This window comes from Haliotis rufescens, unplaced genomic scaffold (genome assembly GCF_023055435.1).
Source record: "Haliotis rufescens isolate VD_foot unplaced genomic scaffold, xgHalRufe1.0.p SCAF_18, whole genome shotgun sequence".
Taxonomy (NCBI): domain Eukaryota; kingdom Metazoa; phylum Mollusca; class Gastropoda; order Lepetellida; family Haliotidae; genus Haliotis; species Haliotis rufescens.
In genome coordinates this window covers 9,743,307-9,758,286 of record NW_025963868.1, presented here as the reverse complement: position 1 = coordinate 9,758,286, position 14,980 = coordinate 9,743,307, and the positions used below count along the sequence as shown (strand labels likewise).

The following is a 14,980-nucleotide window of genomic DNA, read 5'->3' as shown; positions in this document are numbered from 1 at the left end:
GATATACTGGGTTTCTGTACTTACAGACAAGTGATGATATACTGGGTACCTGACTGTACTTACAGACAAGTGATGATATACTGGGTTTCTGTACTTACAGACAAGTGATGATATACTGGGTTTCTGTACTTACAGACAAGTGATGATATACTGGGTACCTGCCTGTACTTACAGACAAGTGATGATATACTGGGTTTCTGTACTTACAGACAAGTGATGATACACTGGGTCCCTGCCTGTACTTACAGACAAGTGATGATATACTGGGTACCTGCCTGTTCTTACAGACAAGTGATGATATACTGGGTTTCTGCCTGTATTTACAGACAAGTGATGATATACTGGGTTTCTGTACTTACAGACAAGTGATGATATACTGGGTTTCTGTACTTACAGACAAGTGATGATATACTGGGTACCTGCCTGTACTTACAGACAAGTGATGATATACTGGGTACCTGCCTGTATTTACAGACAAGTGATGATACACTGGGTCCCTGCCTGTATTTACAGACAAGTGATGATACACTGGGTCCCTGCCTGTATTTACAGACAAGTGATGATACACTGGGTCCCTGCCTGTATTTATAGACAAGTGATGATATACTGGGTACCTGCCTGTATTTACAGACAAGTGATGATATACTGGGTCCCTGCCTGTACTTACAGACAAGTGATGATATACTGGGTCCCTGCCTGTACTTACAGACAAGTGATGATACACTGGGTCCCTGCCTGTATTTATAGACAAGTGATGATATACTGGGTTTCTGTACTTACAGACAAGTGATGATATACTGGGTCTCTGTACTTACAGACAAGTGATGATATACTGGGTTTCTGTACTTACAGACAAGTGATGATACACTGGGTCCCTGCCTGTATTTACAGACAAGTGATGATATACTGGGTACCTGCCTGTACTTACAGACAAGTGATGATATACTGGGTCCCTGCCTGTACTTACAGACAAGTGATGATATACTGGGTACCTGCCTGTACTTACAGACAAGTGATGATATACTGGGTTTCTGTACTTACAGACAAGTGATGATATACTGGGTTTCTGTACTTACAGACAAGTGATGATATACTGGGTACCTGCCTGTACTTACAGGCAAGTGATGATATACTGGGTTTCTGTACTTACAGACAAGTGATGATATACTGGGTTTCTGTACTTACAGACAAGTGATGATATACTGGGTTTCTGTACTTACAGACAAGTGATGATATACTGGGTACTTCCAGACAAGTGATGATATACTGGGTACTTACAGACAAGTGATGATATACTGGGTTTCTGTACTTACAGACAAGTGATGATATACTGGGTTTCTGTACTTACAGACAAGTGATGATATACTGGGTTTCTGTACTTACAGACAAGTGATGATATACTGGGTTTCTGTACTTACAGACAAGTGATGATATAATTGGTACTTACAGACAAGGGATGATATACTGGGTACTTACAGACAAGTGATGATATACTGGGTACTTCCAGACAAGTGATGATATACTGGGTACTTACAGACAAGTGATGATATACTGGGTACTTAGAGACAAGTGATGATATACTGGGTATTTACAGACAAGTGATGATATACTGGGTACTTACAGACAAGTGATGATATACTGGGTCCCTGCCTGTACTTACAGACAAGTGATGATATACTGGGTACTTACAGACAAGTGATGATATACTGTGTTCCTGATGATGGTTTGATTCTGGAATTCCAGGTGACCGTGATGCTGTCATTCAAAGCAATGGCTGATACTGACAAACGGTTGGCTGCTGTAACAGATACCACACAGTGACAGTTAGTATTTATAAACAGCTGACTCTTTATAGATAAAGATCTGTTATTTAACAAGTACTAATAAACACTGGGGTACCCATAGATAAAGAACCGTTATAACAAGTACTGGTGAACAGCTGCCTCCTCATACATGAAGCACTGATATGACAAGTACTGATAAACATCTGACCCCTTATAAAAAATCATCAGTGTGTGTGTGTGTGTGTGTGTGTGCATCTGTGTATGTGTGTCTGGTGTGTGTGTGCGTCTGTGTGGTGTATGTATGTATGTCTGTCTGGGGTGTGTGTGTGTGTGTGTGTGTGGTGTATGTATGTGTGTCTGTCTGGTGTGTGTGTGTGTCTGTGTGTTGTATGTGTGTGTGTGTGGTGTATGTATGTGTGTCTGTCTTGTGTGTGTGTGTGTGTGTGTGTCTGTGTGTGTATGTGTCTGGTGTGAGTGTGTGTGTTGTATGTATGTGTCTGTGTGTGGTGTATGTATGTGTGTCTGTCTGGTGTGTGTGTGTCTGTGTGTGTCTGGTGTGTGTGTGTGTGTGTGTGTGTGTGTGTGTATGTGTCTGTGTGTTGTATGTGTGTGTGTGTGTGTGTGTGGTGTATGTATGTGTGTGTGTCTGGTGTGTGTGTGTGTGTGTGTGTCTGGTGTGTGTGTGTGTCTGTGTGTGTGTGTGTGTGTGTGGTGTATGTATGTGTGTCTGTCTGGTGTGTGTGTGTCTGTGTGTGTGAGTGTCTGTGTGTGTGTGTGTCTGGTGTGAGTATGTGTGTTGTATGTATGTGTCTGTGTGTTGTATGTGTGTGTGTGTGTGTGTGTGTGTGGTGTATGTATGTGTGTCTGTCTGGTGTGTGTGAGTGTCTTTGTGTGTGAGTGTCTGTGAGTGTGTGTCTGTGTCCGAGCTGATCAGTCCTTTCAGCCCTCTTCATGTCTTTTGGTAAGACACAGACAGGGATTGAACCATCTACCTTCTGCCCTTCAGACAGACGCTCTATCCACTAGACCAAGAAGCGGTCCTGTATAATGAAATGTTGCAGTTGTATCCTAGAACGTACCTGCGGCACACATGGGAAGGTTCTCGTCGGCCCGGTCCATGCAGTCGGTCTTTCCATCACACACGTACAGCCAAAGGATGCAGGTTTCCTCCTGGGGGCACTGGAAGAACTTGTCAGGCTGCTGGCAACGGTTCCCTGGCGGGATGGGACTCACTGGAGGAAAGGATGCATTGATGGATTGATTGATTGATTGATTGATTGATTGAAAAACATTTCAGTTAAAGTGGAAGGATGGAGGGAGGGAGTAAAATATCAGTTTAGTGGGATGAATGAGTGAATATATCAGTCTAAATGGGATGAGTGAGTGAGAAATCAAAAGGTTTGCAGATCATGTGAAAAAAACGAATATTTTCTCTGCAAACACGGGACATGCAAGACTTGTGTGTGTGTATTAAAGAACAAGGTTGTTGAGCTCACTTGTTGCGTTGGTATCACAGCCTCTCTCATCAGAGCTATCCGAACAGTCGACAGTTCCGTCACACACTTGCTGTTGAGGGATACAGCCGTAGGAGTATGTACACTTGAAATGGTCAGGAGTGCACGCCAACCCACCTGCAACAATTGAGAAACAGGACGCTGTGAAAAATACCTCGGCTGACATCAGTGCTTGTGACATCAAGGGCTGGGATTTTGTATTGGTGAGTGAGTGAGTGAGTGAGTGAGTGAGTTGGGTTTAACGCCACTTTTAACAGTATTCCAGTCATATCACGGCGTGCCAGCTTAATGTGGGAGGAAAGCCCGAAGTGATGCAGGTCTCAGACGTTTACTTCTTCGGTGAAACCCACGAGCACGGGTATGGTGCTGACAAACCTAGAAACATAATCGGGGAGAACCGGGATTCAACCCCACAATCATAGGTTTCTGGCGTGCCCAAGGGACGCAACTCTGCACAGCGAATCATGCGCCTAAGACGACTGGGCCACCCGTGCCCCCAGATTTGGTATGGAGCTAGGATATTGTTTTAGCCACTGATGCAAAACCAGATATATTTTTAATTATCCCTATGTTATTGGTTTTCAGACGCTGAGGAAACATTCATTGCGTTCTCTCTAATCACATGAACAACTGTAAAACATTTCATTCATATTTAAAAGACATTCTCTTAAGAAGATGCCATAATCAGAGTATTTATAATGTCTGTGTGATGCTATACCCCCGTTACAGCACAAGTAGTCGCCATAAACATGGCCGTCAGAAAAGGTATGTTGTCCGAAAACCTATGATCCGACAATATATGAGCCTAAAAATTATTTTCCAATTTCAAATAAAACCCATCTTGCAACTATGTATTTTAAGTGGCAGACAGTTTCTTTCTTTCCACAAGTCTTAAGCACAGCGTTCCCGTTTACCGGTAAGTTTTTTACCGGTAAAATTAGGCTTGGACCAGTAATTCATGTGACTGCCAGTCCGAAATAAAGCACCTTATATGTCTTTGTTGTTGAACAAAACATCAGTGATATTCATATAAGTACATTTTTCGAACAAAGTCAGCTTGTCTGTTACCATCAGGGTTTCCCCTGGTCTATTTCTAGGTTAAATGTCCATTTGTGGCGACTTTGTCTCAAAATATTAAAAAAGAAGAAGAGAAACTTGTGACTGAAGTTTTGGTGAATGACATAAAGATCTAACTAAGTTCCTTCAGACATGACATGTTTGCACTGAACATGACGTTGAAAGAATTAAAACCCAATAATTTTCATATGTTTTTTAATATTTGTTAAAAGTTGGGACTGACAAAATTTAGGAGGGACTGATAATTTATCGAGTTGCCTGTCCACAAGGTGAGGTGGTGAAAGTGTGTTTAACGTCACGTCCAAGATTATTGCACTTATATAGCGACGTGCATGCACGTGTATGTGACTGCTTGTACTAGTCCGGACTGATGCCCATTTATAGTGCTAGCTCACTGAGATACCATGCCGCAGTTTTAACATGAATACCCCACTCAGACACAGTATACTGACTCCGAGCCGACCAGTCCTTGTTTTAGCCCCTTAATGCCGAGCGCCAGACAGGGTAACAACAAGTACAATCTTTTAACGCCTTTTTGTATGATGCGGCCCGGGATCGAACCCTGGACCTTCCGCTCTCTGGGCGGACGCTCTACCACAAGACCACGGCTGTCCACAATGACGGGCAGCTTAAAAAGCCACCAGGAACATTGTAAGCATAACTGTTTTTCAAGCACTTTCTGCACAATTTATTACTGGGGGTGAAATGATACATCTGTGCACCAGTGTTCGAAATTTTTTATGTGACAATAGAATGCCTCCATGGTCTTGTGGTAGAGCGTCCGCCCGGAGAGCGGAAGGTCCAGGGTTCGATCCCGGGCCGCGTCATACAAAAAGACGTTCAAAAGATTGTACTTGTTGTTACCCTGTCTGGCGCTCGGCATTAAGGGGCTAAAACAAGGACTGGTCGGCTCGGAGTCAGTATACTGTGTCTGAGTGGGGTATTCATGTTAAACTGCGGCATGGTATCTCAGTGAGCTAGCACTATAAATGGGCATCAGTCCGGACTAGTACAAGCAGCCACACACACACACATACACGTGCATGCACGTCGCTATATAAGTGCAATAATCTTGGACGCGACGTTAAACCCAATTTCACCTCACCTCACCTCATGTGACAATATCATACACGATACATTTATATCGTATCGATACAAGAGGATACTCTTGCTGAAAAAAATAACTTTCTACTTTTTGAATGACCCCTAGTGTTTTCATCATTCAGATACAGGAAAATGTGTTGTAATTAGCATTTCAAGTTCACTAAAAATAGTCAATACGAACATGTATCTACAGCTAGCTTTTCCTTTTGAACCTGATTTGTAATAGCTATTATCAAGAAGTTACTATGCGATTTGACGTAAATATGTAATGTGATATGTATCATATCGTGACCTGTGTTATGTGATACGTATCATATCGTGACTTATGTATCGTGATGTGTCATATCGTGAACTATGTATTGTGATACGTATCGTATCGTGACCTATGTATTGTGATACGTATCTCATTGTGACCTATGTATTGTGATACGTATCGTATCGTGACCTATGTATTGTGATAGTATCATATTGTGACCTATGTATCGTGATACGCATCGTATCGTGAACTATGTATTGTCAGGGTATGAAACTCCCAAAAATTTCAGCCAGACCACAGGACTGGCTAGCTGAAATACTTGCCCGCCCTGACCAAAACCTGCCTGCCCACTATAATCATATGTTTCTCAGGATAATTTAATTAAAACTTTAAATCGAATTCATTGAACATGAAGTAATGCAAGAAAAGAAATAGCAAACACTTTTTAGGTCAGATTTGTATTTAATATCCTAGAATACATGATGCAAATATCCTTATTCCTAAATAGGGCCTAAATGTTAGGTTGTCTAAAAGGTAACGGGGTTTCTTTTTGGTTACATTTTATCATTCAACTTTACATGTGAATTAATGCTTATCATCAGGAAATATTTAGAATATTTTCACCTATGAAATATATAACCGGACTGTAGGGCAGGGGGATTTAAAAATCTGGCAGCCTGAGTTAAAATCAACCCGTCTCGGACGGTCGGGCAGGCAGGTATTTCGAACGCTGGTTTTGTCATATGTATCGTCTTGTGACCTATGTGTCGTTTCACACATATTTATTACATGGACAGTTAAGGTTGTAGTGAGTGAGTGAGTGAGTATGGTTTTACGCCGCTTTTAGCAATATTCCAGCAATATCACGGCGGGGGACACCAGAAATGGGCTTCACACATTGTACCCATGTCGGGAATCGAACCCGGGTCTTCGGCGTGACGAGCCAACGCTTTAACCACTAGGCTACCCGACCGCCCCTGTTAAGGTTGTAAGCGCTACAGAAGAATCCATCTCCATTGCAATCTCATTAAAATCAGATCTTAGTTCTCGCTTCCGCTAAACAAAGATCTGAGGACATCCCATTGTGGGTCACGTCAGACCGACCTTGCACAAACTTTGACCTACCAATGGAATGACCAATTAGAAGGCAGCTTTCTCATGCTTTACGGCACAAATTTCAAAATTGCGACTACGCTTGGAAACAATTTGACAAATTCTCGATTACAAATTTGAAACCTGAACAAAAAACATTCTGGAATGGCTAATAGATGGTCTAGATTGTAAGGATTCAGTTGTAAAACCCGTAACTATCGTTCGGAATACCCCATGTTTTAAAGTTTTCGAGATTGCATGATTAGAAATGACATTCCGACTATCACTTTCATAATCTGGTAAGCGATTCACTGATTGGTTGGATGAAAGGTCGTTCTGACGTGACCCCTTACGGAATGTCTTCAGATCTTAGCGGTAGCGAGAACTAAGATCTGATTTTAATGAGATTGTCTCCCTTGTACGGGGGATGTGTGCAGTGCATTTGTTCCTCTAAGCTGCTGTGCTGGTAACATTGAACTCAAGTGTCCAGTTGGTTCAGCATACTCACTGCAGTTTCTCTCATCCTCCCCGCCCTGGCAGTCGTTCATGCCGTCACACACCCACGAGTTCCTGATGCAGTTAGGTGGTAAGGTAGACTTGTAGCAAAGGAACTCGGTGGCGCCACACGTTGACTCTGAAACACAAAGCAACAAGAATGAAAACAACACACTGCCATTGGCTGCAGTTTAACATGAATACCCCACTCAGACACAGTATACTGACTCCGAGCCGACCAGTCCTAGTTTTAGCCCCTTAATGCCGAGCGCCAGACAGGGTAACAACAAGTACCATCTTTTAATGTCTTTTGGTATGACGCGGCCGGGGATAGAACCCCAGACCTTCTGCTCTCCAGGCGGACGCTCTACCACTAGACCACGAAGGCGGTTGACTCGCTGTGATATAACATGTCCTGGTACAGTCTGGTTTAAATCTGAGTCGGAGCTGACAAGGTGTATAGTGGGATCGAATAATTAAAAGCAACAAAACCATTCCCAAAATCATAACAAGCTGCCGCTAAAAGCACAATTCAGATTATGTTCTAACCCTGCCATCACAGAGCTTGATTATTGCAGAGTGCTATAGGGCTGGGACGAGACCAAATTTACCCCCCAGGTACACGACACCCAGGTACCCAACCCCCAGGTATCCGACCCCCAATTACCCGACCCCAAAATACCCAACCCCACCCGGGTATCCACTGTAGGTCTCGAGAGTTGGGCACAAAATGTCCAATTGGGAATTGTTTTACCAGAGCCCTGGCAAGAACTATTTAGATACACGTATAAAACAATCTCACGATGTATACTGAAGCTGTCTGAAGATTTATCTTTACTCTTGAATCAAACAAGTCAGAGTGAGTGAGTATAGTTTTACGTCGCTTTTAGCAATATTCCAGCAATATCACGGCGGGGACACCAGCAATTGGCTTCACACATTGTACCCATGTGGGGACTGGAACTCGGGTCTTTGTCGAACGTGTTAACCACTAGGCTACCCCACCGCCCCAAAACAAGTCAGAAGGAATGCTCACATTAGCAACTTGTAGTTTAATTACGGAGTCATACTGTTATTGACATCAAACAATATATCACGTGACTAACAGGACTGGGTAGTCATGTGGGTATCCCGGTCCTACTCAGGACCCACTTGTCCCGAGTTACCCGTCAAAGCCCTATAGTATGTGATTAAAGAAAAAATATGAGATAGCTACGTGATAAAACACAAAGAAAAAAGCGTGGTTTATTTCACGATAAAAGATTGTTCTGTCATGACGTTATTTCTGGAGATTCGATTATGGGCTCGCAATTTGATGATGTCATATATTGGACCATGTTATTTTTTTAGATGGAAGTGTCTAGTGGGGTTCACAGAAAAATGCAATGGCCGAACAATCGCATCATAAGTGGGAGAGATATGACAAAATGACAAAATGTCATTGTACTATTGGCCTCATGGCCACACATACAAAATAAATCTGTCTGTCTGTCTGATAATTGTTGTACAAGTTATAAGAATAAGCACGGAAGACCAAATTTACACCACTATTCATCATATGGACTTGTCCAACATTGCCGAGGTTGGATTCTATTCAGGGAGTCATCATTATGTAAATACGGGAAAATATTTTTAAAGCTTGTACATTTAATCATCATCCTTAGAGGCTGAACATAATATTGATATGTTATATATGCAATAATTTGGTTGGTTGGTTTGTTGTTTAACGCTGCACTGAGCAATATTCCAGCTATATGACGGCGGTCTGTAAAATAATCGAGTCTGGACCAGACAATCCAGTGATTGATATCATGGGCATCGATCCACGCAATTGGGATCGATGGCATGCATCAAACCAAGTCAGCAAGCCTGACCACCCGATCCCGTTAGTCGCCTTTTACGACAAGCATAGTCACTTTTTACGGCAAGCATGGGTTGCTGAAGACCTATTCTACCCCGGAATCTTGACGGGTCTATGAGCAATAAGAAATAAAGGACTCATGATCATGGTTTGTCTGCTCCCTGGTTTATGCTCCCTGCAGTGTTTTATTGTACGAGAAACGAACTCACCACAGCTGATTTCATCGCTGCCATCCCAGCAGTCGGTCGTGTTGTCACAGCGCTGGCCTGCGTTGATGCACTGGCCACTGTTACACGTCCACTGATAGTAGTTGCAGGTGCCTGGCCTTGGCGATGTCGTCGTGCTGACTCGGTCCCCTGCCATCATCAAACATCCTCTCAGTTACAGTCAGTGAGTGAGTGAGTGAGTTGGGTTTAATGCCGCTTTTAACAGTATTCCAGTATTAAGCTCATGGTGTGTCAGCTTAAGGTGGGAGGAAAGCCCGAGTGAGTGAGTGAGTGAGTGAGTGAGTTGGGTTTGACGCCGCTTTTAACAGTATTCCAGTTATATCATGGCGTGTCAGCTTAATGTGGGAGGAAAGCCTGAGTGAGTGAGTGAGTGAGTTGGGTTTGACACCGCTTTTAACAGTATTCCAGTTATATCACGGTGTGTCAGCTTAATGTGGGAGGAAAGCCTGAGTGAGTTGGGTTTGACACCGCTTTTAACAGTATTCCAGTTATATCACGGTGTGTCAGCTTAATGTGGGAGGAAAGTCCGAGTGAGCGAGTGAGTTGGGTTTAACACCGCTTTTAACAATATTCCAGTTATATCGCGGCGTGTCAGCTTAATGTGGGAGGAAAGCCCGAAGTGATGCAGATCTCAGACATTTACCACTTCAGTGAAATCCACGAGTACGGGTATGGTGCTGACAAACCTAGAAACATAATCGGGGTGACCCGGGATTCGTACCCACAATCATGGGCTTGTGGCGTGCCCAAGGGACGCAACTCTGCACAGTGAATCATGGCGCCTTAGACGACTGGGCCACCCGTGCTCCCTCACTCAGTTACAGCTTATGGTCAGCCAGATGAACGGGTTCACCATTTGATATTCTCCTTGCCATCGTGACCATATTGCATTTAATGTTTAAAGTTTTCTATCATGATCCTTCCAAGTTTTAACAAGAAAAAGTAAAGGTAATGAATTGGTGTGCATGGTCAAAGTCTGGGTCTATTTTAGGCCCGGAGACTGCAGCGATTGTGAATTCTAAAATGTGAATGGAAATTTCCCATTTCATGTAAACATAGTTACTGTATTCAATGCAATAAGCGCCCCGCTCTAATAAGCGCCCACTGCGATATTTGCTAATATAGTGGCTAGTGAACAATCACAATTAGCACCCCTTCCAATTGATCAATGTACAATGATCAAAGACTTATTTATTCGTGTATAATACGCACTCGTGTGTTATATGCACCCATAATTATGGGCAATTAAATTCTGGAAAATATATCTGTCGTGCATAATAGGGATAGACTTTTCTTTTGTATCATTTAGGCCATGAAATTTACGATCTTTCCACTCTAATTTTTTTTCTCACCAAAATTATATTTTAATAAGCATAATAAGAGCCCCCTTTTTCTAATTTTTAGAGTGCCCTGGGCGCTTATTATGCCGACTACGGTATTGTAAATAATGTTATGGTTTTGTAGAGATAACTTGTATATCACTCATAACAGGACCAAGAAAGCATCTTCCCGAGGCAAGAGCGTCCACTAGTCTTTTTATCAAAGTCTTGTTTCCACCCTTGCAACATCAAGCTGAATTTACAGTGCTAAATATGATTGGACTATCACACATATCGATAGTTCAATCAGAAAACGATTCACAAAACCAACATCCACGACTGGTACACCTTCGTGTGATTTACCGCTGCCTGTCTTTGTCGACACGATTATGTCTTTTTTATCTTTTAAATCCCCCAACGATTGCCTTTGTATTTGTGTCGGGGATGAAATCGCGAATGTTTTCGTTATCTGATCGACGAGGCTGTGGCCTACAATGGCAGCGCCTTCTTTGTAAAGCTATATGAGATAAGAACAGCGATCCGAGGGGGCACAACTCGTGATCTCCGCGAGGTGGCGCCAGGGTCCAGCCAAGAAATGTTGCCTTGATGTGGCAAGGGTAGAAACTCGGCTTTGATATAGGTTAGTGGAAACACTTGCCTCGGGAAGATGCCAAGGAAATGGCCTTAACGCTTAGTTTTACATTAGCACACTGACTGCAATTTTAAAATAAAGTTGAGGAAAACAAGAACTAGTTTCAACAAATCAAGCATGAAATACTCATATCAAGGCAAGAATATTGTACTGTTTTCAAGATCTGCTCCGGAAAGGAGCATCTCCGCCATCTCAGTCTAAATCAAAATCGTTGCCACGGAAACTCAAAATTAATATTTCAAAAATCCCAAACTATCAAAGGGCACAGTTCACGACTAGACCTGTCTATGTGCCAAGTTTGGTAAAGATATCTCTAATGGTTTTTTAGTTCTTCTCCAGAAATGAAACGTGACAGATGGAAGGATTGACAGACACTTCATGGCGGGGTATAATGATAATTCCTAATGTTCCTGCCAAGGGCACTTGGTGTAGGATCCTAGATACACCCACCCCTGAGGCTGACCAGTCCACCCACTAACACTCACCACAATCCACTTCGTCCGAGTTGTCTCCGCAGTCGTTGAAGCCGTCACATCGGGACCCATGCCAGATGCAGAAGTTGTTGTTGCAATGGAACTGCCACACATGGCACGACGGCGGGGCTGTTGTGGGTCTCGAAACTGGGACACTGGTCGTGCTTACTGCAAACAGGACAGGTAGATCAGTGTTAAAAATAACATGGTATCTGAGTCATGGCATGGTTAAAATAAGTTCCTGGTTCCTGAAGGGAAGACTTACAAAGAACATTTCCTAAAATGCCAATGGACAATGAATGTTCAAAATTGTAATGGCATGGTTAAAATAAGTTCCTGGTTCCTGAAGGGCAGACTTAGTATTCCAGTGTGTCAGTTTGATAGAGGAGGAAAGCCCGAAGTGACGCAGGTCTCTCAGACGTTTACCACTTTGGTTTACCTTACAAGGACGGGTATGGTGCTGGCCAACCTAGAAACATAAGGGGGGCAAACAGGGATTCAAAACCCATGATCACAGGTTTCTGGTGTGCCCAAGGGACGCAACTCCAATCAGCGAATTGCGACTCCTCAGACGACTGGGCCACAAAAGTCCACTCATCACATAAGAGGACAGATTTAAAGTTATAACGTTTTGTTTGTTGTTTGACGCCGGCAGTCTGAAATAATCGAGTCTGAACCAGACAATCCAGTGATCCTCACAATTGGAATTGATGACTTGCACCGATCCCATTAGTTGTCTATTACGACAAGCATAGGATCTTCACGGGTCCTTAAAGTTTTAAGACAAACAAAGAGGGCAGAAAGTTAAATTTAAGCAAATATGTAGGGCATATTCAATGTGTCTCATGAAATATCATGTTTCTCGCATCGAGTGGTGAGCTCGTCAGATACCAGAACTATTCACTTGTTTCATAAAATTGGTATTACATGGGAGCTCGTTTAGTATTCTATATGTATCTGTATGCAAGTAGTAGCAGTCTTACCTGTGCAGTGGTCTTCATCGCTGCCATCAGAGCAGTCCTTCTCCCCATCACATAGCCAGGTGAGGAAGACGCACTGGTTGCCCGAGGCACACAGGTGGCGCCAGGGGGGGCAGGTCAAACTGGTGCAGTTCTGTTCGTCAGTGTGGTCCAGGCAGTCGAACACCCCGTTACAGTGGGCCTGTGAGCTGATGCACTCGCCGCTGCTGCAACTTCTCTCCCACGCCTGGCACGGAGCTGGAAGTCAAGTCTCACAGTTAGACAGAATTATCAAGGGAGCAAGTTTTGTTTGTTTGTTGTTTAACGCTGCTCTGACACGGAGCTGGAAGTCAAGTCTCACAGTCAGACAGAATTATCAAGGGAGCAAGTTTTGTTTGTTTGTTGTTTAACGCTGCTCTGACACAGCTGGAAGTCAAGTCTCACAGTCAGACAGCACATATCAAGGGAGCAAGTTTTGTTTGTTTGTTGTTTAACGCTGCACTGACACGGAGCTGGAAGTCAAGTCTCACAGTCAGACAGAATTATCAAGTGAGCAAGTTTTGTTTGTTTGATGTTTAACGCTGCTCTGACACGGAGCTGGAAGTCAAGTCTCACAGTCAGACAGAAGTATCAAGGGAGCAAGTTTTGTTTGTTTGATGTTTAACGCTGCTCTGACACGGAGCTGGAAGTCAAGTCTCACAGTCAGACAGCACATATCAAGGGAGCAAGTTTTGTTTGTTTGATGTTTAACGCTGCTCTGACACGGAGCTGGAAGTCAAGTCTCACAATCAGACAGCACATATCAAGGGAGCAAGTTTTGTTTGTTTGATGTTTAACGCTGCTCTGACACGGAGCTGGATTGATTGATTGATTTGTAGTTTAACGCCGAACTCAGCAATATTCCAGCTATATGACGGCGTCTGTAAATAATCGAGTCTGGACCAGACAATCCAGTGATTGATATCATGAGCATCAATGCACGCAATTGTGATACGATGACATGCATCAACCAAGTCAGCGAGCCTGACAACCCAATCCCGTTAGTCGCCTCTTACGATAAGCATAGTCGCCTTTTACGACAAGCATGGGTTGCTGAAGACCTATTCTACCCCGGAATCTTCAAGGGTCTGACACGGAGCTGGAGGTCAAGTCTCACAATCAGACAGCACATATCAAGTGAGCAAGTTTTGTTTGTTTGATGTTTAACGCCACACTGGCATGGAGCTAGAAGCCAAGTCTCACAGTCAGACAGCACATATCAAGGGAGCAAGTTTTGTTTGTTTGTTGTTTAACAGCGGCTGACCGGACACACAAATAAAAAACTTGAGTTCCAGTGTCAAAACATAGGACTCACATGACCTCCAAATATTCAAAATACTATCATGACTATAGCAAGGATCCCTATTTTGCAAAAGCTTAATTGAAATAATTTCGTCCACCTTACATCTTGTTTTGTTTGTTGTTTAACGCCACTCTCAGCAATATTTCAGCTATATGAGTATGGATTGTAAATAATCAAATCTGGTCCAGACAATCCAGTGAAATTGACATCATGAGCATCGATCTACACAACTGAGACATGATGACATGCATCAACCAAGTCAGCGAGCCTGACAACCCAATCCCGTTAGTCGCCTCTTACGACAAGCATAGTCGCCTTTTACGACAAGCATGGGTTGCTGAAGACCTATTCTACCCCGGATCTTGGCGGGTTCATTAGATCTGGTACAACTTGTATACAAACACTGAGATGAGCCTCATGGATGAAGAGGTAGCCTGCCTCAAAATCAGACAATGATATAAACATGTTTTACAAAAACCTGAACGCTGACTCTCCCATACCAAGTTTAAAATGTGACATGGACATACACACATTTTTCTATATCGTGATTGTGACCTTGACCTCTGATGACATTTGCCAACATGGACATACATTTTTCTATATCGTGATTGTGACCTTGACCTCTGATGACATTTGCCAACATGGACATACACACATTTTTCCATATCGTGATTGTGACCTTGACCTCTGATGACATTTGCCAACATGGACATACACACATTTTTCTATATCGTGATTGTGACCTTGACCTCTGATGACATTTGCCAACATGGACATACATTCATTTTTCTATATCATGATTGTGACCTTGACCTTTGATGACAT

General features: G+C 43.1%; 1 protein-coding gene across 3 annotated transcripts in view; it reads right to left on the bottom strand.

Annotated features, from left to right (window-relative positions):
* The window catches only part of LOC124120179 (sortilin-related receptor-like), a 63,507-nt gene that overhangs the window by 3,609 nt on the left and 44,918 nt on the right, over positions 1-14,980 (bottom strand). For all 3 annotated transcript variants that reach the window (XM_048398191.1, XM_048398193.1, XM_048398192.1), the window contains 7 exons: positions 12,838-13,071; positions 11,867-12,022; positions 9,393-9,539; positions 7,336-7,461; positions 3,281-3,415; positions 2,864-3,016; positions 1,690-1,798 (listed from right to left, as the gene is read on the bottom strand). In XM_048398191.1, the coding sequence (XP_048254148.1) occupies positions 1,690-1,798; positions 2,864-3,016; positions 3,281-3,415; positions 7,336-7,461; positions 9,393-9,539; positions 11,867-12,022; positions 12,838-13,071 (1,060 nt within the window). The remainder of the gene's footprint in view (positions 1-1,689; positions 1,799-2,863; positions 3,017-3,280; positions 3,416-7,335; positions 7,462-9,392; positions 9,540-11,866; positions 12,023-12,837; positions 13,072-14,980) is intronic.